General features: G+C 40.9%; 3 protein-coding genes across 4 annotated transcripts; all 3 read left to right on the top strand.

Annotated features, from left to right (window-relative positions):
• Window positions 1-2970: 2970 nt before the first annotated feature.
• On the top strand, window positions 2971-8511 carry atp6v0ca (ATPase H+ transporting V0 subunit ca). The gene is made up of 3 exons (XM_084926365.1): window positions 2971-3230; window positions 5939-6122; window positions 7362-8511. The coding sequence occupies exons 1-3, from the start codon at window positions 3155-3157 to the stop codon at window positions 7564-7566; spliced, it is 465 nt and encodes a 154-aa protein (XP_084782491.1). The 5' UTR covers window positions 2971-3154; the 3' UTR covers window positions 7567-8511.
• A 106-nt stretch (window positions 8512-8617) lies between these two features.
• Window positions 8618-17341, top strand: spsb3a (splA/ryanodine receptor domain and SOCS box containing 3a). 2 transcript variants are annotated; one of them, XM_084926362.1, is made up of 7 exons: window positions 8618-10053; window positions 10802-11008; window positions 12404-12587; window positions 12671-12858; window positions 12959-13061; window positions 13152-13277; window positions 13850-17341. In XM_084926362.1, the coding sequence occupies exons 2-7, from the start codon at window positions 10883-10885 to the stop codon at window positions 14239-14241; spliced, it is 1119 nt and encodes a 372-aa protein (XP_084782488.1). In that variant the 5' UTR covers window positions 8618-10053; window positions 10802-10882; the 3' UTR covers window positions 14242-17341. The 2 variants fall into 2 exon arrangements, with proteins under 2 accessions (XP_084782488.1, XP_084782487.1); XM_084926361.1 differs by having other exon boundaries at window positions 10799-11008.
• Window positions 17342-18430: 1089 nt separating this feature from the next.
• mrps34 (mitochondrial ribosomal protein S34) lies at window positions 18431-19928 on the top strand. The gene is made up of 4 exons (XM_084926359.1): window positions 18431-18541; window positions 18775-19142; window positions 19233-19275; window positions 19452-19928. Exons 2-4 carry the CDS (start codon window positions 18825-18827, stop codon window positions 19748-19750), a joined length of 660 nt encoding a protein of 219 aa, XP_084782485.1. The 5' UTR covers window positions 18431-18541; window positions 18775-18824; the 3' UTR covers window positions 19751-19928.
• The last annotated feature ends 7210 nt before the right edge of the window (window positions 19929-27138 follow it).

Here is a 27138-nt window from a genome sequence, read left to right as displayed (position 1 = left end):
TGGGAAAAAGTAAACAAAGCTGGGGCATAGAAGCAGAACCGAGTGGTATGTGTGGAGGGACAGTAACTGTGTGTGTATATGTAAGCATTTAAACACTGCAGAGTACAATTAACAGTAACAGTATTGTAGAAATTCATTTCATCGAAACAATAACGTGGCGCACAGTGTGACGTCAAAAAAGGCGCACACCTTTGACGCTGCGTTTTATCCGTTTTCTCCGTTTTTCTTGTCCACGCGTAAATGCAAAAACGGAGTTTTCAAAAATATCCACCCTGGCCGAAGTTTTTAAAAATCTCCGTTTTCAGTGACCAAAAACGCCGTTTACGTGTGGACGAAAGGTGCAAACGCATAGAAAAATCTGCGTTTTCAAAAATACCCGGGTACGTGTGGACGTAGCCTAACTCTAATTTCATAAATAGTGATATTAAAATGAAAATGCAAATTTAAAAGACTAAATATTTGCACCTATTAGTGATGCTGATAATAGTTGTGTTGCCTTTGTGTTCAGAAACTGTTCAGATGTGGCTGCATTTTTATGACAGCAGCTTTTTAAGAAAATGTCTTTTTACGCATGTCAGCGGAGCTCTCGCCGTCTGTGGAACAAATCCGATTCTGTGCCAACAGATGGTGCTGGAAGTCAGCCAGCAGGTGGTGCTGTAGTGTAGTTATGTTTAGACACCAGTGCTGTGCAGAGATTTTATCACCTTTAATTCTTACCGCTCTCATTTCAGTGCCACCCGATCAGACCCAGATTTATTTTACAGCATGACAGCGAGTCCAAAAATACAGCCAGAGGCATAAAGCACTGTGTTCAGCTGTGAGGAGGAACAAGTAGCTTCATCCAGCAACAGATGGCTTGGCCTCCACAGAGCCCTGATCTCTGGGATTACATGAAGACACAGAAGACGCTGAGACAGTAAATCCACAGCAGAACTGTGGCGAGCTCCCAGAGGTGTTTGGAACAACCTGCGCCTGTCTCAAAAAACCAAAAATATACCTCTATGAGAGCTGGTGACATAAAATATCAGCTGGATTTATTCACTAACTTTTGTGCAAGGGGGATTCATAAAGAAACACAATGATAAGAAGTATTTCTAAGAGCATCATCACTGCATTTATGTGCCTTTAACTTCTAACCTTTAAGGCATGTTATAACTCTGCAATAAATCAATTTGTGGACACAACTGGTTTTGTAGTTTAAAATGTTAAATTTGAATTGTTTTGCTATCAGCGAGCTAGCATTGGACCTGCCAGGGAGATCACATTTCCCTAAAGAGAATAAAAATGTAAAGAGGCGGTGATCATATGTTAAACACACACGTGTCACATGAATGGGCTCCAACAGCTAATCCTTTGCTGGAGAGGCTGCTGACAGTCATGTGTGTGCAGTACACTTTCAGCTGCTATGTGTTCACCTTTTCATGCCTGTGACTGTTTTGTAATTTGATTCATGTGAGAAAAGTGAACAAATTCAAGGATCTCCTGAATTTTCAGTTATACTGCATCATACAAGTTTCCATAAAGAAAAGCTGTGCAGTGGGAGGTAAGCCCACATATGAATCCACTCGCCTATCTGGAAATAATACAGGAAATAAAATGCATCCTTTGGGAGACTAAATACGTTAAATCTACCTAGCAAAGTCGGGGTGGAGCTGGAAGGTGCTGGATTGACAGCTTTACAAGATGTGCACTACTCCTTTTATTTATTTATTTTTTATTTATTTGTTTTAGCAAATTAACTTACAAAGGGTATCTAAAAGGAATTTTAGCTGGTGCTGAATGCTGCTTGAGTCATACATCTCTTTTAGATGAGAAGGAAATCAAAATGTAACACCATGAGTTAAAAATGTTCCACCATTTAAACAGATGAATGTGTTTTTATAAAAAGGTTGAACCAAAAGTGTCAGAAGAGAATTTTAATGCCTTGCTTTTAAGACACTTATGGCTTTCAAGAGAATGAAATTCATGAGGATTTAAACTGAGCTTCAAATATGTGAACATTTACTAGTGATCGACACAGATTCATCTCTGACCCTTCAGTGGAATACAGCAGTAAAATCAGTAAAACAAGCTACTGTGATTAAGCTGATTTGATTTGGCTCAAACTTTATTATTCATCGTGGCAAAGTAACTAAATATTTTGCAGAACAATCACTCTTTAATCACAGCAAACATACATTTAATCAGGATCTGATCAAATTTAAAGATGACTAAAATCAAAGTTTGAGTAAGTCTATATTTTGGGGTGGAAGACCCCTTTAGCTGATATAAGAAACACCCATTTTCATGTTGGTGTCACCTTGAAATGACGACTCCGGGGTGCATCTTTAAGCTTTGCTTAGTTTCTTGAGTAGTTATTTGATATTTGGTCTCCCAAAGAGTTTCTGCTCTTATTTTAAATCCAAATTTCCCCGAAAGGTATTGCCCTGCAGAAAACAGCACACCACAGACATGCCCTGTAGGCTCCTGTGCTGGAGGATGGATGGATGGCGTTAATGGTTAATATGGACTCAGGGTTACTGTGTTTTCTCGCTGTGTCCACATTAAACTGTTTATTTGTTGTTGTATTTTTAAATTATAGGGTGCAGACGCCGCTTATGGTGGAGTCTGCTGTTTATTTTAAACCTAATAATTAATACGCCAGCTTGCAGTGACGACTAGCGTTTCAACCGCAGTCAGCGCAGCTTGCAGCAGCAGCAGCAGAGCGTACCATAATTCATGGACGGGGCAAAAAAACTCATATAGCATGTTGTAGTAATAAATGCATTATGTGACGTACAATCAATTTGAAATTCACTTTCAATTGCCTTGAATTTACAAACGATATTTTATTATGTAATATGTTTCAATGTGTATGTATTAATCAGCAGTTGTATTATTGGTTATATTATATTAGTGTCTGTTTGTGTCGAGCACCCCACTCCCTTACCCCCCGGGAAAATCCCTAAATGGAACCTTCCTGGATGGTTGGCCACGTGACTTTTTCCGTTTCGCCATTTTCCCCTCTTCTACACCGGTCCTCTTGCTGCCCGCTACGTTGTCGCCCCCCTCCTACTGTTTTAAGTTGCCCGAAAGCCCAAGGTGGGATAGGGGAAACCCTGACGAGAAGTCCGTCTGCTCCGTAGCCGTATCGCCCTGAGGAAAAAGTGCGAGAATGTCTTCTGAGGAGAGCCCCGAGTACTCGCCTTTCTTCGCCGTGATGGGTGCCTCTGCGGCCATGGTCTTCAGCGGTAACTACACCAGCTTCTTCATCTTGGCATCCTCGTTTTCGCTGTCATAACGCTAACGGCTGGTTAGCTCGGCCAGGTGTTGAGTTCGTGGGTGATGTTAGAGATCAACCAGCGGCAGGGTTTGAGCGTAGAGAAGCCCCGGCGCTTTCTCGACTCGCACACCTGCCAGGGGATGCGTTGCGAAGGAGAGGCGAGGGCAAGGGGGAGGGATTCCATCGACATCAAGCTGCTGTCCTCACCTTGCTCTTGCAGGCTGCCTCCCTCTGCGTGAGCCAGGCTGTAACTATGTGTCCCGGTTGCTGCTGGTTGGTGACGCACACCCATCAACGGAGGTGGCAGCTGACCTGGTCAGGCCATCTGTAATCTGCCATAATGGGGTTATTTCACGGAAACGGGAAGGCCAGATATCTTGATGGAGGAAACATGGCATCCTCGCTAAAGGTTGCCGAGGTTTTATTGGTTTAAATGAGCTCCTGTGTTACAGGAGAGCAGGCAGCATCAAAGGCCTAAAGATCAGCGGGAGAAATTAAAAGGGGGAAACCCACCCATTCATTTGCACCGCCTGTCGTGCAGTGTGGAGCACACCCACTGAAAGGTTCACAGTGTGCTCTTGGTGGGAGACATTTTTTGGCCAAGTTAAGCCAATCAAGTGATGGTAATTCTTGCTGATGCAGGCAACTGTGCTCGTGACAGACTGGTTTTTGCACTGATGAAACAGCAACATATATTTAACATTAGGCCAGAAATAGCTGTAGCATTCAAACTGTGTTGTTTTGCCCTGGATATGTGGACGTATTTAAAATAAATAAAATAGGGTTTTCAGGACTCTGATTTTTATATCCAAAAATAGCAGGAGAAAGGATACACCCCTGTTATGTATAGTAACACTCTCTTTATCTTAACTGTATGCAAACAAATCCTGCTTATGTTCATAATCACCCCACCAAAAGGATCATTTTGAGCATGATCAGCCTGTTTTAATTCCTGATGTAAGCATTGAATTTTACATTGACATTTAGAAGGCAACAACATGAATGTGGACTGGTGAAGTCGTGGCCAACACCCAGTTGGATCACTGTATCCTAATAAGATCTCAATCACACATTGAGGTGTGCCTGCTGCTTAAGTTGTGCATACCTGTGTGACCTTTGCTCTCTTTTAGGCTTTCACGTTTTCTGCAGGCTGCGTAAAGACAACTTGGTTTAATGAGCCTGACATCAAATTTAATATTAGCCCTTTCTCAGTGACCCTTAAAGTATTTAAAAGCGTTTTGGGAGGAAAAAATAACCTTGGGTGTCCTCTAATTTCAGCACAAACTGTGCATTGGTTGCACTTCAGTAACCCATCATTTTATACACCACAGGCATTTAGGAGCCCCTTCATACAGCTTCATTATTTGAGTTTGATTACTGTCACACTCAGTAAAATGCCAACTTGAGATGTATGATTGTTCTTTGTTTATCCAGTCCACAATTTATAGACACGAAGCCCCGATGTTACTTTTAAGAAAATGGTTCACCTGTGTAGCTGAACACCCTCGTCATATCCAACACATCTCACTGCAAAAGGCGTGTGGATATTACAGAGAAGTCCATTGCCTGTAAATGTGACTGCACAGCCAAGCAAGTGGGAAGTGAGGAAAGCTGTGTGTTATTGTACCATTATTATTTATTCATCCACCCCACTGAGCGAGTCTTCTTTGCAAACATGCCGTGTTCACAGCTGCTCACTGCTTGCAGCCAGCAAAGTCACATGTAATGATGAGGAATTGCCCTGCACCGATCTGCGCTCTCCAGGTGTTGAAGAATAGCGCCTGAATGCACTGGATTAACGACATTTGAAATGTGAACGCCACCGCTCTGTGGCAGAACCTCTGCCTTCTTCTGATCAGAGGGGCTGACCTGCAAGCCATCCACTCTGTATTTAATAATAATGTTCATGCAGCTGTTTAAGTGCATGTGATGGGATTGTAAAAATCATACTGAGCACAGAATAAATATACGCATAAATCCCCTTTAGTTTATAGATACAACCTATTAAAATACAGAACAGCTCTGTCAATAGTTACAGCCCATTCATCACCTCTCAATCATCACAAGTAAGCATCATTTTTAGATGCTGCTGCTCACTTTTCTGGTCTTCATTTGCACAGTTCACGTTTACTGTGAACACAGAGGGTTTTCTAATGCAAAACAAATGAAATTGCATGCAAATAGGAGACAGTGATAAAGAAGCAGAGGCAGTTTGTGATCAACAGCAGCAGGAAATGCAGATAAAATAACAGGTTGAGATTCCTGCAGATGCCTGGGTGTATTGCAGAGTTGTTGTGGACGTATAAACTGTAATATTTTGGTGTGTGCAGCATTCATGGCAGTGTGACGAGCCGAGCAGGCATCAGTGAAATGCGAGGTGACAGCAGAGCGGAGGGCAAAATTGCTGGACGAGCGCCCATCGGTGGCATTATTAGTCATGAAAAGAGTCATAAAGTAGTGAAGTGGGCGGTGTGTTGCGTAGCGAGACTTCAGTCTAACAACTTATAACATTTTTCATGCCGTTTTTCTGAGATGGTTTGTGAGGAAAGCTAAAAAGTAGGTGAAATGCAAGAAAGAACTGTCAGTCGAATTTCTCATCCTTTCTGCAACGTGCCTCAGAAGATGAAACTCAGAGCTTTGCTTCATTAACGCAGATTTATCGTCTCTCTTTCTCAGCGTTAGGAGCAGCGTATGGGACGGCAAAGAGCGGCACAGGCATCGCTGCCATGTCTGTGATGCGGCCAGAGCTCATCATGAAGTCTATCATTCCTGTGGTCATGGCAGGTATCATTGCCATCTACGGGCTGGTGGTGGCTGTGCTGATAGCGAACAACATATCTGAGAGAGTCTCTCTTTACAAGTAAGATAAACTTCTCATACATAAGGATCTTTGTTTGTTTGTCATATAGTGATGCTACAGTAAAATGACAATCTGAATTTCATTGTCTGTGTCTAACGTGTTATTCAAGATCATGTTGAGTCGGGTTTCTCTAGTTATTGTTTAGATACACAACTTAATTGTAAACCAGATAATCAGATATCAGATAATAGCAACATTTTAAAAAGAGTATCTCTGGCCTTTGAGCTCTATTATAATCTCTGCCAACTCCTTAAAGAAGTGAACCTGTGGGACCTGAGCTTACTGTTTAACCACCTTCATGGTCCACTTGTTTCATCCGGCTCTTCATTGTTTTGCTGGGCAGGTCTCAGTCAGCTTATCATGACTTGTTTCCTGGTGGCAGTTTTGTGATATTGCTGAGACTCAACAGCACAGTGTTTGTGGGCAGGCAAACCAAACTAGTATTGTGCAGTCAAGGTGTACTATTTTCACTGTAAACACAGCGCCATGCTCGTAAACAGGCGTTCACTTTTGTGTATGAAAGCACTTCAAATGGTCTTCTGACATTATTTATGTAGCAGCCCTGATGAGGACATTTCTCTGGGGAGACCAGCCAGGGTTGAATTTTATTTGTTCCTGTTGTTTTTAAAACCTAAGTGGGCATGCATATTAACCACTAGGCGAGTCCTTAACATGCCACTTCCTGTGCAGACTTGTTGAGCAATTTGATGTAGTCCAGTTATTAATAATGCATAGAAAGATTGCAGATTTGAAACTGGGCTTGTTCTTTTCAGAATTCAGCGCTTTTATTCCTTCGGTTAGAATTGCTAAAAAGCAGCAAATACAACAACAAAAACATGTAGAGTGAAACTGCTCATCTCTGCACCCTCTTTCATATTTTTCATGCAAGTTTAAAAGGAGGAACAAGAGAGAGGAGTGAACATAGTTTCAGTGCACAACTTGATGCTACATATAAAACTCACTGAGTATTTCTAACCTATGGACAAAAAAGATGTTTCAGTTCAATTCTATAGCACCAAATCACAAAACAGTCGCCTCAAGGCCCTTTATATTCTAAGGTGAAGACCCTACAATAATATAGAGAAAACGCCAACAATCAAACAGCTGCCATGAGCAAGCACTTGGCAACAGAGGGAAGGGGAAAAACTCCCCTTTAACAGAAGAAACCTGTGGCAGAACCAGGCTGTGAATGCTCCTAACTTCACAAAACAAGTATTTTCTACTGCTTCTCTTCAACAGGAGTTTCCTGCATCTCGGTGCCGGTCTGAGCGTTGGCCTGAGCGGCCTGGCGGCCGGGTTCGCCATCGGCATCGTGGGTGATGCCGGCGTGAGAGGGACCGCTCAGCAGCCTCGGCTGTTCGTGGGCATGATCCTGATCCTGATCTTCGCCGAGGTGCTGGGTCTTTACGGGCTCATCGTGGCCCTCATCCTATCTACAAAATAAGTGTCTCCATCACGCCACCATCTCATTCATTCCACATCAGAGCAGCAAGAACAAATAGATTTTCACCTACTTCCATTACAGCCGGTGGGTCTGACAGGACGGGATGGCGACAGAAACACATTGGCGTTCGACTTTGATAGCTCTGTCCTCAGATAGGTTTCTATCCATATTGTTTAAAGCCATCCAGTTGTGTCAGGTCTTGTGCGTACAGAACGGGCATGAACATGTACTGTGTGTTGTGGGATGATGTGTGGACAGTCTGCCTGATTTATTGTCTGATCTTAAACTGTACAGTGATCCAGAGCCCCCCTGCCCCCCAGTAAATGTAGTAACCAGTCTGTGCTGTGAGTGTGAGTATCAACATTTACCCCCCTCTGCCCATTCCCCTCCTTTTGTTTATTTATGTATTTATTTGTTTCTTTGTTTTTTCTTGGTGGTTTATATTGTCAACCTCTGTTTAAGACTGCTGAAGATATCGTGAACACTAGTATTTTATTTTTTCATGTTCTTTTCTGGGACCATTTTTGAAACTTTTTTTTCACTATTTATGGACAGCTATGAAGATTTTGAAGCTATCTAAATGGAGTACTGTTTATTGAATACCCTATATACATAAAAAAATATATATAAATTATCTGTGTATAGTTAGATTAATTGCACTGTGGGTAATTGTTATAAGTGCTTGGAATTCCTCTGGATGTAGTGTGAATATTAATGGAGGATGTCCACATGTTCATATGGAGTTGACAGTGTGCGTGTGCGTGAATGATCTGAGTACATAATGTATGCAAGTGGATTTATGTTTAATATGACGTCCTCAGACACTTGTATCGTTTACCTGTAGTGCTGCTGTCTTGATTTGTTTGTTTTATTTTGTTGAAGGTGAGAGCTCACTGTTCAGCCATGCCTGTCAGATTTCCAAATAAAACTCAACCTCCTCCAGAATCTCACTGTCCAGTATTTATTTTTAAAGTATATCTGTTAATGAAATGTCCAAACACTGCAAAAGGAAAGCAGACAGTGGATACCTAAACATTTAAATGCAATCTAAAACTGGCCAATATGTTGGGTATTTTTACCCCAAACAGTTTCAGCTACACATTCTTATATTGATAAAAGTAGTTATTTACTTTTGGTCTTTAGAAAGAATGTCTGTCTGGTCCATAACATTACCTGGTCTCATGAGTCTTGACATTCAGACGGTAATATCACAATTTGGCATAAATAACATGAAAGCATGGATCCATCCTGCATTGTATCAACAACTCAGGCTGCTGCTAATGGTGTAATGGTGTGGGCGATATTTTATTGGCACACTTCAGGCCTTTGGTAACAACTGAGCATCATGTAAAACACCTACCTGAGCACTGTTGCTGGCCATGTTCATCCCTGCATGACCACAGTGTTCCCATCTTCTGACTCCAGCAGGATGTTATGTCACTAAGCTCAAATCATCTCAAACTGTTTTTTTGTTTTTTTTTTGTTGTGTGTGTGGGTTTGTTTGTTTTTTACGCGATACTGAAATAATTATATTCAAATGAACTCCACAGTGACCTCAATCAGAGCACTTTTGGGATGTGGTGGAATAGGCCCAACATTAAATAACTAAGGATTATGTTCAGCTTCTATCACGCAAAGCTAATTTAGTGAAGTCCGAGAATAAATAGTGATCCTATTGACTGTATCAATACCAGCACTGATATTGGTATTGATCAATACTAGCGGATTAGCTCAATAGTTTGTTTCTATCCTCTAAGTTCAGTATGTAGCACATGCCTCAAACATGCACCATGAAAAATGTCAGAACCTTTTTGTATTGACTGTCACATCTATTTAATTTATAACCTATAAAGTCCATGAACAGAGGCTGACCCAGCGTCCTTTAAGCGGGCACATTTACACTCAGGGTCTCCAAAAAACCCAGTTTTTCAAAATATGTGAAAACCTGAAAGGTGTGTTTTGTTGTGTCAAATAAGTAAATAAGTTGTAGAAAGTAAAAAACAAACAAACAGTGATTTATTGTTCAAAATGTGCAAATCAATGATAATTCATCCAATAAATCATGACACAATGCATTCGCCTTCAGCTGGCTTTATGGGCGTTATTGGTATCGGCAATAAGGGCCTTCTATTTACTTGGTATAGGATCGATACCAAAATTTGCAGTATTTTACCATGTTTATGCCCTAAATGTTCTCCACTGCGGTGGATAGCTGTTTTTACGGCTGAGTATAATGACTCCAGTCATTCCTGGCTGCTGAGATGATGACAGGAGTCTGTCATGTGTGCAGAAAACTTCCTGCGCCGCAGCTCCTCCTCAGCCTGCCTGTTATTGTTTACGGTCGCACTCATAAAAAGTAGGTCATGGAAAACAGAAGCCCGGCGCGCTTTCTTGTCTGAACTAGCTTGTAATACGAGACACTCAAGGGACGACGTCTTTGCGGGTTTAGCGGTTTTTATGTATAAACTGAATGTGACCAACAATCAGGTAATAAGAACGTCTCGCTTTTATTTTTCAGCAATGGTAGCAGCGGGTAGCTAACGAAAGCTAACTAGCTAGCCTAAACAGGTTTGACCGATTTATTGATGCATGTCATCAGATAAATTGCGACCTTATGTGCCTTAGATGTATTTCCCGTGTTGCAATGTAAATACGTATCAATAATAACTAGTAAAGTGCTTCTGACCTTGTTATTACCAGCTAACATGTTCATACATGCGCGGCTCTGCTGGCTAGCCAGGTAGCTAGCTTTAGCTGTTTGTGTTAGTTAGTTAAAACAATGCTATTTGTGAAAAATAGTCTCCTACATAAACAAGGGGGTAATAATTTTTACTTGTGATATAATTGATTTGTGGACAAAGTTAGCCTATGCTATGCTGATATGGTGATGCGTGTAAGCGTTAGCCGATACAGAGGGGACGTTTCAGTGGGATACGGCTAATGCTGCTCTGAAAATGCTTTCTGAAATGTCTTAAATAACATAGATTAAACATGAGATTCGAGGTCGGGTTGCAGGATTAATTTAAAATATAGTACTACAAATGCGTGGTGTAGGAAATGTTGCCATACAGACAAGCCAGGATATATGAATAATACACATTATACGTCACACGGGGTCTGCAGACAGATGCACGCCTCTGTCGTTCAGTACTAAAAGCAGCTCAGTTAATGTGAGTTCTTGTTTTGTTTTGTTTTTTCTTCAAGATAATCATATTGCATTGTTGTCTTTCAGCAGCTGGACTGATGCCATTCTTCCAACATCTGGACTAAACCTCAGCAGACTGGCAGGTTCTTCCTACAGTGAGACTCTGCTGCCATGTCCAGGAGAAGCAGGAACAGTCGTGCATGGAGATATGTGTGGGGAGGCATACGGAGGGATGCTGATGCCCGGGCCCTTGTGTTGGCTTCTGAGAGTGAAGAATGGAACTATGATCGCCTTGAGGTTAGGGCTGGGAGATATGGCCTAAAATCCACATTACGGTATAATTTGAAGCATGTGCGGTAACGATATATATCGCGATATATTCTTTTCTTCTGTATAACGTATTTTACACACTATGAGGCACACTTAAAATCCTTTAATTTTCTCAAAAATCGACAGTGCGCCTTATGTACGAATTCTGGTTGCGCTTACTGACCTCGAACCGATTTTAAGTGGTACACAGCTCGCAGAAATCTGTCAAAAATGTTTTAGTACGACTTTGGTAAGCTATGAAGCCGCACGGCTTGATGGATTGCTGGAGCATTACGGCTATCTTGCGGAGTAATCTGGCTCCAAAACTCCGTCCACTTCAGGTCCCAAAGTCAAACGAACACTGCAACATCACTGAGAGTTAAAAACTGTCTAAATTCTTTAATAATCTTTAATAAATCTTTAATAAAATGATCAGTGTTGCTGCTTTACCAGGTGTAACAATTAAGTTTAACATCCAGGCATCCATGAAAACTTAAAATTTATTAAATTCAACTGAGTTAGAAGTTAGCAGGAAGTTAGTTTCCACCTAAACATGATATGCCACGTTCTGACTGAGAGATTTCTGAAAAAATTAAAATGTACAGCTCTGCTATCACTTCCAACATAAATGAAGACCGAAAACTAAACAGCAGTGACGTTTGTAGGGTTACTGAAATTGAGCTAGCTGGTATACAATGATATGCTACGAGATTGCTAGTGACACCGCTACGTTAGCATAACATTAGCACAGTGAAGCTGAAGGACAAACTTTTTTCCACTCGATAAAAGTTAACATGAGGGTTTCTGCTGGTTAGGGACAAATGCAATTGCATGGCAGGATGCTATAAACGGACCAAACTTCAGTCAGGAGAACAACTGAGATAATCCATCCACAATATGAGGTTAGTCATTAATATACTGCAACAACATGGGAATAGAGCAGCTGCGAGAGAATTCAGCATTAATGAATCAATGGTATGGAAGTGGAGGAAGCGCAGTTTTTGGCTTTCCCCATATTCCAAAAGTGCTTCATCTCTTTGCTATGACTGTCGCCCGGCATAATTTGCAGATGATGTTGTTTGCAACCGCTGCAATGCTTTTGACCAAAACAGGCGCAGCTTGATGACACCATCAACATGCGCTATCGCGGTAGAGCGGTATAGTCAAAATCTCTACCGTTGGCCAATTTATATCGTTTCTACCGCCCACCCCTACTTGAGATGTTTCTATGCTGAAAGGATATTGATGGAAAGCATTGTTTGCCTCCTCCAATGCAGCATCCCCATTTAGCATTTTTTCGTAGGCTGACAGTGAAGTCTGTGCATAAATAACACTGTAGACAGTTCATTTTGCTCTTTTTATTTCTTCATTGTTGCTCCAAAGTACGCAAGTGATTCAGACTCTGAGGGAGACTTTTCAGCAGTGATGGTCCCACCGGTCCCCAGCGCAGTACCCGTCACCGGAGAGTCCTACTGTGGTTGTGATTCCCAGGCAGAGACCAGCTACAACCCTCGTCTGCGAGGCTTTCTCCAGGTTAAAGACTGCCACTGTGGAGAGGACGACCAAGGTACATGACAGCTGGGGCAGGACACAGTACATCGTCTTTTGTTATGCTCATTAATATTTAATAAATGACTCGTTATGTTTCAGATTTTGATTGGGTTTGGGATGCCAACAGCCGATCAACGGCAACATTACTGAGCTGCGAAAATCGCAAAGTGAACTTCCACTCTGAATACAGCTGTGGTACAGCTGCAATCCGCGGCTCCAAGGAGCTTGCAGACGGGCAGCACTTCTGGGAAATTAAGATGACGTCCCCAGTGTATGGAACAGACATGGTAAAGCTCGACTTCTTATTTTCCTTACAGTCACCAAAAATTGTCCTAAAAGCAGAAGAAATGTTTATTTGTGCCTAAATGTTTATTTATTACTGCGCAGATGGTTGGTATTGGTACATCTGATGTCAATCTGGACAAATACAGACATACCTTCTGCAGCCTGCTGGGAAAAGATGCAGACAGCTGGGGGCTTTCTTACACTGGTAACTTAAACACAAGTGCCCCTGATGTAACGGTAGTTGCTCAAAAGGGTTTTTATATTTTAGACATCATTGGTTTTGTTCATTTTCCAGGCTTGTTGCATCATAAAGGAGACAAAATGAACTTCTCCTCACGTTTTGGTCAAGGTTCCATCATTGGAGTTCATCTGGACACGTGGCACGGCACACTTACATTCTTCAAAAATCGAAAGTGCATAGGTTTGTGGAAAATTTTCTACTGATTAGATTACATAAATACTAATTTATTTCTGATTTGTCCCTGGTCACACAGGTCTACAAAATGAGCAGCAACAAGCTTGGAACCACAAACATCCTTGCAATTGCTTTATTTGATAGCAGATTGCTTCCTTTGCCTGTAGTTTGCACAGACTATGCAGATTTATCTGCAAAAACTCACCAACTACTTACCAAGAGGTAGTGAAAGTGTGAAAAGTTGAAAATGCTAGAAACCAAAGCAATTATAAGGAGGTTTTTGGTGACCAATCTTTGCAGCCAGTTTCACCTAGCAACTGGTGGCAACCTCCAGCAACCACTATAAGTTCATAAGCCTTTTTCCATTTTAACTGCAGGTTCCCAGTGTGTTGTGGACCAGCTTGTAAGCCTGTGTGACTCAGCCCTAATAGGTCAACTATCTGCAAAGGCGAAGGAGTTTTTATAATCATAAGAAACAGATGCTGTTTAGTGGAGACCTTGTAATATCTTACAAGAATGTGAACCGCAGTGTGCTCCTGAAACTCAATAATACAGGTTTCTCGCCTGTCTTGATCCAGGAGTTGCTGCTACAGAGCTGCAGAATAAGAGGTTTTATCCAATGGCGTGCTCCACAGCGGCGAAGAGCAGCATGAAGGTCATCAGATCCTGCTCTGCACCCACCTCCCTGCTGTACCTGTGCTGTGCTCGTCTTCGCCAGCTGGTGCCAGACTGTATAGACATCCTAGATGTGTTGCCCCTACCACCTGGCCTGCGTCATTTGCTCCACAACAAACTGGGTTGGGTGCTCAGTCTTAACTGTGGCACAATGGAAGAAACCCCAGATGGGGCTGAGCAGTCCTCACGTTTGCCTGTCCCCGCCTTGGCAGGACCGTCCTCCTCTGAGAGCGACTCAGAGGGTTGTTCGTCCGATCCAGAGGCCTGTCAGAGGAAGAGATGCCGCTGGACATGACTGGGCGACTCGCATCCTACCTCCCCATAAACACTGGCAGACATTAGTGTCCTTTGGCATCTGATGTAGTGTTACTGAACTGCCTCAAGCTTTCTTTATTAGTGTCGTCTGGAGAAAGTAACGAGGGCGGTCGAGCGGAGGGAACTAAACGTCGGTGGAAAACTGTGATCTTCTCTCATGCCATCCTTCATGCTCATCACATGTCGAGTTTCAAAGCCAGCTTCAGTAAAAGGTGAAAATATACCATGTTATTTTGTTATGGGTGGATGTGGTGGTCATCAAAATGGGGAGGGTTAAAAAAAACAGATACTGTATAGAAATTTTCTGTATTTTCATCCCGTATCCTGCATTTAATGTCTGTTTTTCTCACTTTAAATGTTGTCAGTGATTTATCAGAGGACTTTGTTACTTGTTTCAATGGCATCTGCAAGTTTCTCCTATGTTGCTCAGAATCAGCTGATATTCTATATTTTGTAACTACTGTTCGCTCCTTAAATGCTAAAAGTTAACAGTAAATGAACCTGAGTGCACTTTGCAGCTTTTAGCCTTAAAAAAAAAGCGATAACGTTTGAGCAAGGCATGCACCTCTCACGACACATCAGATAATCGTCATTTCTTGAAAAATATCTGTTATATGTTACATTCATGGAGACATCATCCATCTAGCTTCCAGCTTTTTTTTCCTTCTAAAAAGCTGTGTGCATTATTTAGTGTAGCCTTTTAATGCTGATATTTTAACATTTTCATTGCTGTTACTTTTTATGTTTTAAAAGTCAAAGTTTCTTTCTTTCTAGATCCATCATCAAGCTATTATTTTGGTATGTCTGTTTATTCAGCTCTTTTTTTAAAAAAAGTCTTTGTCAAAGCAGCTTTTCTGGCCCTGAATTAAGTTCAAGCTCTGTGTTGTAAATCCACTCAGTGAAGTGGATGAGCAAAAAATAGTAAATATGAAATTGTGTACAGAAAGATATCCATCCTCCTGCTGTGTAATCCGCTCCCACACTATGTGTTTAATATGAATACGGTTCACTTTGTCCAAATATGGGTTTATATGGCTAAAGGTGTCATCATTGTGACAGACTCAGTGCTACTACTGCTACAATGACCATTGAGACTGAGACCATGCACAGTCAGGTCGAGGAGTCTGTGAAAAGGATTGTTTTGCCTCTGTTCACCACCACAGTCGATCTGAAGTGAAGCAGTCAAGCTGTGACTGTAGTGTAGACGTATCAAGAGACTTAATATCCTTTTTTTCTCTCATTTTCAATGGCGATTGTGGCTCAAGAGTTGGCAGTTCGTCTCATAATCGGAAGGTTGCCGGTTCGAGCTCTGACAGTCTCGGTCGTTGTGTCCTTGGGCAAGACACTTCACCCGTTGCCTACTGGTGGTGGTCAGAGGGCCCGGTGGCACCAGTGTCCGGCAGCCTCGCCTCTGTCAGTCTGCCCCAGGGCAGCTGTGGCTACAATGTAGCTTACCATCACCAATGGGTGAATGGGTGGGTGACTGAATGTGTAAAGCGCTTTGGGGTCCTTAGGGACTAGTAAAGCGCTATACAAATACAGGCCATTTACCATTTAAAAGTAACACGGATGGGCCTGAGATGTCCTCGCGTACATCTTATTTTCCACTCAGGTGGTGGACGGAGGCAACATCACCTAAACTGCATCACTGCCCAAAAACCTGACTGTAGCCATGTTCTGATTGATTCATCGATTATTGGGACATTATAACTTTTAGAAAATGTTATGTTTCAATAATCTCCTGGGACCATAAATGGTAAAAAAAAAAAAAGATGGACATAGCGTCACCAAGAATTTCTGCTGTTGCCGTCTTGGCATTTTGGTATCCAGTGCAATGAGAAGGAGGCGGAGTTGACTATAAAACCGCATGTGAGCATGTCCTGGATAATCCACCTTTCTTACACATGCAGTGCTTAACAAATTTACCAGACCACCAGTCATAAAAAAGTCAACCATAATATTCAACCACTAAAGCTTAAATAACTGTAATTTGGCATATTGTTAAAAATTAATAATGTGCTTTGCTATTTTTTTCTGATTTTTTAAAAATAAAACAGTAAATATTATAAAAAAAAAAAATCTAATCATTAGGATTTTGGTAATTCTGAGTACTGATAATTTAGGGCAGCTGTGGCGTAAACCTTTCACTGGGAAGTGATCTGAGAAATTTGCTAAGCACTGTGGAAGGAGTCAAATTTATAAAATAGATTTAATGCTCTTTAGAACATTGAATCTATTGCAGCAAAGTGTTTACAGATCTCCCAGCAGGGGGGGCATTTCCCCAGAGATTACTATGGGACCAGAAGTCTTTTAGGAACCACAGGTATCGCCCCCTGGTGGCTTCTGTTTTCAGACCTGAGACACTTAGTCCATCTTTTATACTGTTGATGGCTGGGACGTACCATAAAAGTGTAAACATGCATGCTGCAGCTGTGTTTTGCAGCTTGCCCTAATATATACAAACACTTTTTGTATATAAATGTTTTTCAGTACAGAGAAGCTGAGAGTACTTGATGGGTATTTGAGTATTTGAGTGTTCATGAATGACAGCCTGGGGTACGGTGAGACATGTGGGTCAAATATGTAAATAGATTCTCTGTAGTCTCAAACCATAATAATGAAACATTAGTGTTTTGCCCAGAGGTCAGACACCCGTTTCTGATGTCCTCAAAGTTCTTGGTTTCAGTACAGTGATACAAATACCTAAGGTACTATGCAACACAAGCATTCTCTGAGGCAGTGGGTGAGGTTAGGGAGTCATTATGGAGCAGCAGGGATAGTACCAGAGGACCATGCTCATCACTCACGAGCCACAGATCATCTAGTTGAGTAAAATCTTTCAGCCGCCTCGTCCTCCATATAGAGTAATGTAACCACCAGGAAGTTAATTGTGGTCCAGCAGATGAATTTGTCTTCACATCGATGCATCAAAGCACTTTTTTCTTACTGTTTTACTGTAAATTCTAAGTGTTTCTTCTATACTGTGTCATATTATTAATACTGTATGTGAGGGCCTTCACTTGCCTTTCTCTGTATCAGCATGATTTTCAGCTGAAAATAAAATGAATGCTAAATATGCAGCATGGGCTCCATTTGTTCATTTAGTAGCAGCAAATTCGTTTTTTGCTGGTCAATTGGGCGCTTGTTAAAGAGGTCGGGTTTTGTTGTGAATGTTTCTGCAGCTGACAGTGACTCATTGCTGTTTGTGTCTCATTTCTCACAGCACACTCATCTTCCCCATCCTCCTGTGTTCTTTAGTAATGACGATAAGTCCTTTGTTTACTGTCTGGTGTTAATCTGCACTCACAGACACTTTGTTAGGTACACCTTAGTGGTCCTGAGTTTGGCCCTCTGTTGCCTGTAGAACTACTTAGTTCATTCTGGCGTAGATTCAACATTTAACATCCTAAAGATGCTCTGTGGTGACTGGAGAAATCTCAGCAGACGAGCATTTTCTGAAATGTTCAAAGCCCCCCCCTCTGACACTAAGAACCAAAGTTCAGAGTCACTTAAATCACCTTTGTTGATGCTCACTTTAAACTTGAGCAGGTCTCTGTCTACATGCCTAAATGCATTTGGATTTCAGAATATTGATTATTGATTATTATAAATGCACATTAAAGAAAGCTTAACAATTAATATTACATATAGTTGAAAAGAAGTTTCTTTTCTTTTGGGGGGTTTAATTTTGAAAATGACTCACAAAAAATGTTTTCACCTGTCATTCATTTCAACTGCCTGTAAGTTTTCTTTGCGTTTGGTTTAAGGAAAAGGACATACAGCAAGCAAAATAGGACTAAGACAGACGGGCTAGTGGCTCTTGTGGTCCTCCATAGAGGGCGACTAAACGGTGAATTATTGAGATAAGAAGGAAGGAATATCGATATTTATAACAAATAAATTAATACATAAAGTTACTTAAATGAAACGGATTTGTTTGGAAACTGAGACGACGAGAGGACCCGTAAACCCACTGCATCTTAAAAACACATTAATTGGTGGTTTTGTATTTAAAATACTTTGTATTTACTGTGTTCGTGTGTGATTGCCTGGCATACGTTTTATTGGCTAATCTAAGCTCTCTTATGAAATGATAATTTTTCATTTCTTAATTTTTTTTAAATTATTTTTCATGAAGACGGAACTTCTCCTTACACGGAACAAAACCACGCTGGCTGTTCCCACGGACCATTTTATGCCCGGACCAAGAGCGCGTCGGACGCTCTGCACCTTGCTTGCGGAGGTCAAGTAGCGGCAGTTCTCTTCTGGGGAGTTTTCAGGTATTTAATGTAGATATTTAATGATTTTAAACACTTTCGATAGTAGCTCACTGCTATCGGTAACAAATGTTTGGAACGACTTATAACTGGTGTTATTTAGCACGGAGCCGGGAACACCGGCTAACAGGATGCTCTCCATTTGATTGCAGTTTTATTTAGTTTCTCTAACAGGTCAAAGACATAATTCAAGATCAGCTATGACATGATTTCTTTTTATTTATTTATTTTTTCAGGATAATCGCTGACCCGTGTCTATCGTAGCTGTGAGGAAGACACCGCAGTTATGGTGAAGAAGAAGAGACTTCGCTTCATCGCAGAGATGGCTCGGAAGATCCGGGCGTACAGAGAGCTCAAGTCCCGGCCCCGGGAGTCCCAGAAGTACGCCTTGGACTACGAGACAATGAAGCGGCCCTTCACGGGGAAGATGCTGCCGGTGTTAGCATGGCAGGATGTCCGCAGGGAGAGCCGCCTCTTCTCCCTGCTGGCCGGGATGAGGCTGTTCGGAGTGGGCCGACTCTTCACCCGCAAATCCTGGCTGGAGGACCACTCCGAGCCCAGCTACTGGCAGATCACCAAGGTCAAGGTGGACTACACATCCGAGGTGAGAGCATGGAGCCTGCACACTGTTATGCTAGATAAAAGTGAGATTCCTGTTACTAAAGGAATGGAAACTATTCCTTGTGTTTTGTAGAACATGGATCACGGCAAAGCGTGGGGCATCCTCACTTATAAAGGTAAGATTAGTTTTATCTATTAATAATAATAATAGCACTGTTTATGGTCATTGTAGCCTGTGTTGTCTTATTTGTTTTTACTGTAACAGCCATTTTTAATCAGTATTTTATGAATATCTGTGTTGCCTGAAATGTGTGATTTGGTAAATATTCTCCACACAAACTATCATTTGCAGGGAAAAAGGAGAGCGAGGTCAAAGAGATGGACAAGGTGATGTACCATGACTGGCGCCTGATTCCCAAACACATGGAGCAGCAGTTTAAGGACTTTGAGCCTCTGCCCGAGCCGCCCGTCCGATACGTCGCCTTCCCTCCCCTGCTCCGCGCAATGCTGCTGGCGCAACAGAAGAAAGCAGGAGGCAGCAGAGCGGCAGAGGAGCCCGTCCTGCCTTTAAAGAGGGATGTTCTACTTAACAAAGACTATTTCCACACGCAGGAACAAGAGCGACAGAGGAAAGAGGGGACTGCGGTGTAATGGCTTCACTTGAATGTTTACCGATCCTGGATATTTTTGGACTAGATCATTGTTGACAAATGCTTCTCAATATCTGGCTGAATCTTCCACTCAGAATACTTCTCTGTGGGTCTGATGCAGGCCCTTGTGCGTGTGTGTTATTGTTGTATGCTGAATATTAAATTTGAGATGAAATGTAGCCAATTTTAAGTTATTTCTGTTGTTTTTATGTGCAGGTAATTACAGCTGCATCACATCACAGTCCACGGCAAACTTCTAACTTTGACTTGGATATATTCTGGTTAAGATCTGAGAACTTAAAAAAAAGCCCAGCAGCTTTATCAGAGTATAAAAGTAAACAGTAGCCTTCAGTCATTTTCTTGTATAATAATACAATTAAAATGACTGAAGAGGACATTTGCATGATGTTGCAGTTCATACAGTGTTTTTCAACATTTGACCCCAAAGCTGCATGTGCTACCAAGCTAACCTACATAGTCACTTCGCAAATTATGTTAAACATGGAGTCACTGGTGGTTTTTAGTATACTGCTGCCATTCTGCTGGCTTATTGCATTTCCTGTGATTTGTGTTTTAAGAAGGCAAACCTTTGCCAGGATATTAAAAGTACATTTTAATGAAAAGGATCCTAATCCAGTGTAGAGTGTCGTACCACTGGTCAGATTCAGACATATAAAAAATAAATGAAGGCATCTGTTCATCAACTATTTCAACAACTATTCATCTGCATATCTATTGCTGGGGACCAAGGTGAGAACAATGTGGAGATTGGGGTCAGTACAGCTCCTGGGTGTGAAAAGTCACATCAGTGTCTTACATGAGTATAATGGCCAGCTGGCGGCACACTCCTGTAGTTAGAAAAACAATTTCAACAAAGAAAGTTGAAATGTTGAGATACCTAATTTAAAATTTCAAGATAATCTGAAAATTTGAATCATAATTGCACAACACAATTTTTCCATAAGCTACCCATCTGTCATCACACCTGTTTTCAAAACACCGTAAAGAGCCGTACAAATGCACAGCTTAAAAAAATAGGTGATATTAAGGTGGTGTCCATCTTCCATATACAGTCTGTGTTTCTCCCCGTTATTGGGTAAATAGGTGAAGCCTGTCAATCAGGCAGCAAGCTAAGACCCCCACCCCAGCCTGCTGCCTCACCATGGGCAACTCCATCAATGTGTGTTGCTGTTCTGTTTAATTACATTTTATATACAAATGAGGACAGAAATATTAGTCCCCCTATTAAATTTCATTTACAAAAAGAAGGAAAAAAGTAGCTCCCAAATAATGTTAAACTATACAAGTTTTTTAACACAGATTTTCTAAACATCACAGTCACACAGAAACAAAATTATTTCACAAAAAGGCCAAAATTATTTAAAAGTAATTTTTTAAAATTAAAATGATAACAACACACCATTATGAATTACTGCTCCATACATAATTCATTTCTTTTTACATATCTCAAACATATTATTCATAACCCTATTATCATCATATTTTCACTTCAGAATATTGCAAAAAAAAATTATAGGTTAGCTTTCCCCAAATGTTTCTCCCTTTATCTTTGCCCATGGATTGCGACCGTTTGTGCGTCTGCATTTATGTTGGAATGAATGTCTGACTGTGTGGTTGATTATGTGTCTCTTTGTTTGAACATATATATTTATCATGTGTTTTTTAAAACTGTGAAGCACTCTGTAACTTTGTGTTTTTAATAGTGTTGTACAAACAAAGTTAACATTTCCAGTTATCACAATACGTGATTGCAGTTCTTGCTGCCCAGCGTGCCACAGCCAGTTATTAGGCACATGAGGCAACTGTATTTCACACATATCTATCTATCTATCTATCTATCTATCTATCTATCTATCTATCTATCTATCTATCTATCTATCTATCTATCTATCTATCTATCTATCTATCTATCTATCTATCTATCTATCTATCTATCTATCTATCTATCTATCTATCAGACGTGACTGTGCTTCCAAGTGAGGATTACAAATGGGATCTGTTTATTCAAATATTCTCCTTGAACATAAAGAAGGATTTAGTTGACTAAGCAAATTAAGTTGGATGGCTTAATTCTTTATAATTCCCAGAAACCTTAAGAACAACAGACGTCGTTCACAGAACATAACATTATAGGAATGCACAACCTTTGTAACACAGATACTGACAAAGTGCTTGTTTCTACTTCAATGCAGAACAACTGAATTTCGTATGAAGAGCAAACTGGCAAACACAAAATTAACGTGGACTACTGCACATATGGTGTAGTAAAGCGATGGGTTTAATTTCTTTTTGTTTCGTGCTAATACTGTGGACTGTCACTCTTCAGAAATTACTGTAAGATGCACTGATGTAGTAAAAAACATTAACCACACCATAATCATTCAACAACTATCTTATTGTACAATTTGGCCATTTACAACACCAGTGACATAAACAGACAGAAGATTTTGTGCTGTCAGGACATCTTGTAGTTTTCTGTTATGGTGGAGCTGCGTTTCAGCCAGTGGTGTTGAAGATCTTCTGATCTATCAGTTACGTCCTCCTCAGAGCCTGGACCTCAACATCAGTTTGGGATCAATCAAAGCTTGTAAAATCAAATTCGAACTCAGTTTTATCTTTGAATTTCCACATAGTGTACAAACTTCAGCAAAGGTTTGAGCTGTCAAAAACAAAAGAATTCAGTTTAGACTTGAGAAAAAGTCTCAGTGACAGCTGGAGCTTTGCAAGGCTCACAGACATCTCCACTGACTGGAGCTGTGGCTGTTCCAGCTCAGGATTCACAGAGGGCCCAGAATTAACTAGGGACTCCAGTACAGTCTCTGGGGATGCCCAGGCCAAGTTACAGTCTGTGGGGAGATGAGCTCAGAAACACTAACAATTTTTGAATGAGTGAGCTCATGGACACAATATTCAGTCTCTGGGAGGATCAGCTCGGCAGCATAACATAACATTTTTTGACCCAGGCTATTTTCCTCCATCATAATTAGTCTCTGGATGAGCTAGCATAGGAGTACAAACTGTCTTTCAAACAGTCAGATCTGCAGCACCTTAAACAGTCTTAAAATATTCTGGGTGTGAAACACATAGTGCCATCATTTTGTACCACTGACAGGGACTAGAAAGAGAGAGCATATTTCTCCTAATTGGCTTTCGTTAATTGGCTCCCTTTTAAATCAAGCAGACAGACACCCTCCATGCTTTTAACATTATTTTTCCTCTTTGATAAATCAGATATCCCCCCCGAATCATCCCTTAGTTAAACTGCAGTGGCTGCTGGAGGAGTCCCATGATGCATTGAGTAATTCTACTTCAGTCACCTTTTTCACTTACTTTGTGGTTATACACCTCTCTGGATTTATTATTAGTTATTATTAATCTCTGGTTCTCTTCCACAGCATGTCTTTCGTCCTCTCTTCCTCCCCTCAACCCCAACCGGTCGCGGCAGATGGCCCTGAGTGTGGTTCTTCTTTCGTTTTCTTCCCTTTTTCTTCCCACTGTTTTTGCCATGCTCATAGGAGGTCATCTGATTGTTGGGGTTTTCTCTGTTTTTTTCTGTTTTAGGGTTTTACAATATAAAGTGCCTTGAGACAACTGTTGTTCTGATTTGGCACTTTATAAATAAAACTGAATTGAACTAAACTGGTCTGCTCAGAAATGGAACAATTAGTCTATCTTCACGTAGGCAGAAAAAGAAGCGTCTCATCAAAAGTTGGTTTAGACACAAAACACTAAATGTTTAGCTCTGCAGAATTAGCGGCCCAGGTTTGGGGGTCTATCTCCCCTGACTAGACTCTTTGCCCTCACCCATCGGTGCATTGGTGGTTCTCGGTGACCGAGATTGGGTGCTTGGGTGTGTACTCAATCTCGGCGACTGCTTGGCGTGGCCTGGTTCAGTCGAGCCTCTTCCGGGGGGTGGAGAGCCCTCAAACCTCTGGGCCCAGGGTGCCTGTGGGCACGTTGCTGCAGCTCCCTGTGGCTTCTGCACCGTCGGGTGACCACCCCGTCTCTCTTCAGCTCTTTTCTAGGAGGATGTCTTTCTCGCTGTCCCTCCTCCCCTCTGTTTTTCTTTCCCTCTCCTTTATTTGAGCTTCTCTTGTCTATGTCTTTCTCTTTACTATCCCCTGGTGATGTCTGTTCTGATTGTAATAACTTAAACTTTATTAAATAAATAAATAAATACATTAAAAAACAACAACATAAAGATCCCAAGTGGACTAGTATGGCAAAGCTGCAATGATCCACTTGGGAAAATAAATCTGTTTGGCATTTTTCTTGGTCTTCAGACAATAATTCTGAATGCTACAGTACCAAACGGGACAGGCAAATAAATAAATAAATGTGATGTGCTTTGAAACCCACCGTCTTTTCAGTAAGCAGGTCTCAACTCAGGAGAGAATATGAGGCTGAAGATACCGCCATCATCAAAGAAATAAAACAAGGGAATATCTTTATCAATCATAGTGTTCCATCCCTCAAGTACACTCGCCGAGACATTTAGGCTGCTCTGGCCCTGCACTTTACTAACACGCTTTATTTTGGTAATTTATGTCCTATGTGCTAGAAATAGTCATGTAATATTACAGGTCAGTTTCTGAGATCAACATGAAGGACTGGAGTAGGGTTTTAAATGTCATTTAAATATTGTGCTGGGCAGATAAACAAAGGTTGGGTGAATGTCACGGATCCTTTTCAAGGACAGAAGTTTGTGCAAATTTAGTGGAGAACACACTTTATAATAAAGCGTGAACCCAGACTGCACTGAGAATATGCAACGTGTGCACAGACGGAAAGAGGCTTACAGCGTTTGTTTCAGGTGTTTGTTATTTACTGGTGATCAACTGATTTAAGGTAAGCAAAAGGAGCACTCCGGCCAAAGCCACAGATGTTTTTGTGGATTCAATATAAGGCACTTATTTATTTAAAATGTTGATTCACTTGTTGTAGTAAAAATCAGTCATTGTGCCAAATAAATAGTAGTTTTTAATAAGATTACACAAGCTTTGAATCCTGTGTGCACACACTATAATTATCTTACACAATACACATTAAAATAAATTAATCAAGTAAAAACAATTAAAATAAGTTTATTAATGTTTCTGAAAATATTTCTAGATAATATTTTGTTGAAAAAGAGCAGCAACTAGAATATAGCAAAGTGCCTTTACTGTACTTAAGCACTTGTACTTTTCTTATTTCTTCTATTACTATTATCACTACTACTACTTTCTTACTACTGATATTTAGTACTTTACTTTAGGAAGTGATGTTAAAGTTAAATGAAGGTAAATGTAATACTTTTACTCGTATCTGAGCCATTTTTATAGGACTATAGGACTATACATTGTAACTAACCCACCATGGAAAATAACACTGATATACTGACCCCGACACTCACCAGTTCAAGGTATACAGGAACTTTTCAACATCATGACTGCAGTTATGATGATTGTCCTATCAGGTCAGTGTAAATAATAATAAATAATAATAATTTCTTTCCACAAATATCTAAACCTTACATTTATTTTGATGTGAATCCATCCCAAGGGAGGATTTCTTCTTTTCCACAATTAAACAAAATTGAAATGGATGTTTGAAGTTACAGATAAAACGTGTCAATCAATTATATATTATGTTCAGGTACAAACTGTGAGTCAGCTTCTGCACATGTCAGAGTAAGCTATATTTGTCATTATCACAGGACTGTTTTTCCTACCTCCCTGTTTTCCTCACACCTACCAACTTGTTGAACTGGTTTCAAGCTCAAGATTACTGCAGGGAGAATTACACTGACCTGGCCACTGTTGATAACGATAAAGACACGGCCCAGATGACTAATCTCATAACGATGAACTCAATACAGTCTGTCTGGTTTGGGCTCCATACTGACACTGGCATTAACACATGGAGGTGGTCTCTGGAAAACCAGGACTACTATGGTGAAGGACAAGCTGCGTTCAGGGTGTGTAAAGTTGATCAACCCAATTATGATCCAGGACTGTATAAATCTTGTGCGGCAATGCTTCTTAATAGGCACTGGGGAGCTGACGACTGTGAATCCACATCCCGTTCTTCTGCTACAACAAAAGTAATGAAAAAATTTCAAGTATAAATATCTATGTGTGTGTATTTGTGTGTGTACAATATTTGCAATATTTCTTTTTACTATGCAACTCTGGCAGAGAAGGAGAGAGAGCAAGAGAGACATTTTTTCTATTTTCAAATATCTAATAAACAAAGTTGACCAGGAGCCATGCTGTTGGAGGCAATTTGCCCCTGGTAGGATTTCCCAAAGCATATTGGTTTCAGGTGAGGAGACGAAAAAGAGCAATTCTGAAAAGTCTATGATCAAGGGTTAAGTTTACCTTGCCTGGTAAAGGGTTACCAGGCTCCCATCCTGGAGCCAGTCCCGCATTATTGGCTCAACTGAGAATGTCCAGTGACCAGACTTTAGCCCAAGCAAAGACAAGCTTTGCCCAAAGAAGCTACATGGGTCTGCCCTTCTGTGAGTCTACCACCCACAAGAGAAGTCATAGGCATTCAGTTCCTTGAAGATCAGGCAGCAGTCTGGGAAAAAGGTGGTTGTGTACTCCCTTAGGAGTTAGATAAGGAGTTTGGTCATTTGAGAGGGGCTCTACATCAAAATGAGGCAGTTAAAATAGTGCGGGCATCTGACCAGGATGCCTCCTAGGCATGGTGTTAAAAACGAAACAAACAAGTGCAGGCTTAAAGCACCTTGACAAAAATAGAGTTAAAAGTAATATTGCTCAGATATTTGTTCAAATCATTTCAGATACATCGAGCTTCATCTGTGTGAATGAGCCTAAAACCTGGGATGATGCTCAAAGCTACTGCAGGGGGAACCACACTGACTTTGCCAGTGTGAGGAACCAATCTGAGAATGACCTGCTGATGAATATGGTGATCACCTGCACATGGATCGGTCTCTTCAGAGATTCATGGAAGTGGTCAGATGGAAGTTCACAGTCATTTGTTACCTGGCAGTATAGCAAATCATCGAATTTTTACGCAGCCTCTTTGTGTTGCTTTTAATGGCAATTGGATGAACTCTGGATGTCAATACCTGCGATACTTTGACTGTTACACTGGTGAGCTCTGATTTGCATGCTCTCAGTTTTAAAAAAGAACTTAATGGTTACAGAACTTCTCTCCAATCTTTAGATTTTATTTTTATAATTCAAATTGAATGTATTCATTTTTTTTCTTTTCTATAAAAATAGATATGACAGTGAGGAAGTTTGTGAAGGTGACGCTGAAGAAAACCAAAACCTCTGTGGACCTAGAGTCACTGAAGGAGGACATCTTAAAAAGGGTAATAATATCTAAGGGTTGAGGCTTCTCGCATTGCAC

The sequence above is a fragment of the Perissodus microlepis genome, chromosome 4 (genome assembly GCF_051167445.1).
Source record: "Perissodus microlepis isolate ML-2025 ecotype Zambia chromosome 4, ASM5116744v1, whole genome shotgun sequence".
NCBI lineage: Eukaryota > Metazoa > Chordata > Actinopteri > Cichliformes > Cichlidae > Perissodus > Perissodus microlepis.
The sequence above is the reverse complement of the archived record's forward strand: the minus strand, read 5'-3'. Positions and strand labels throughout refer to the sequence as shown.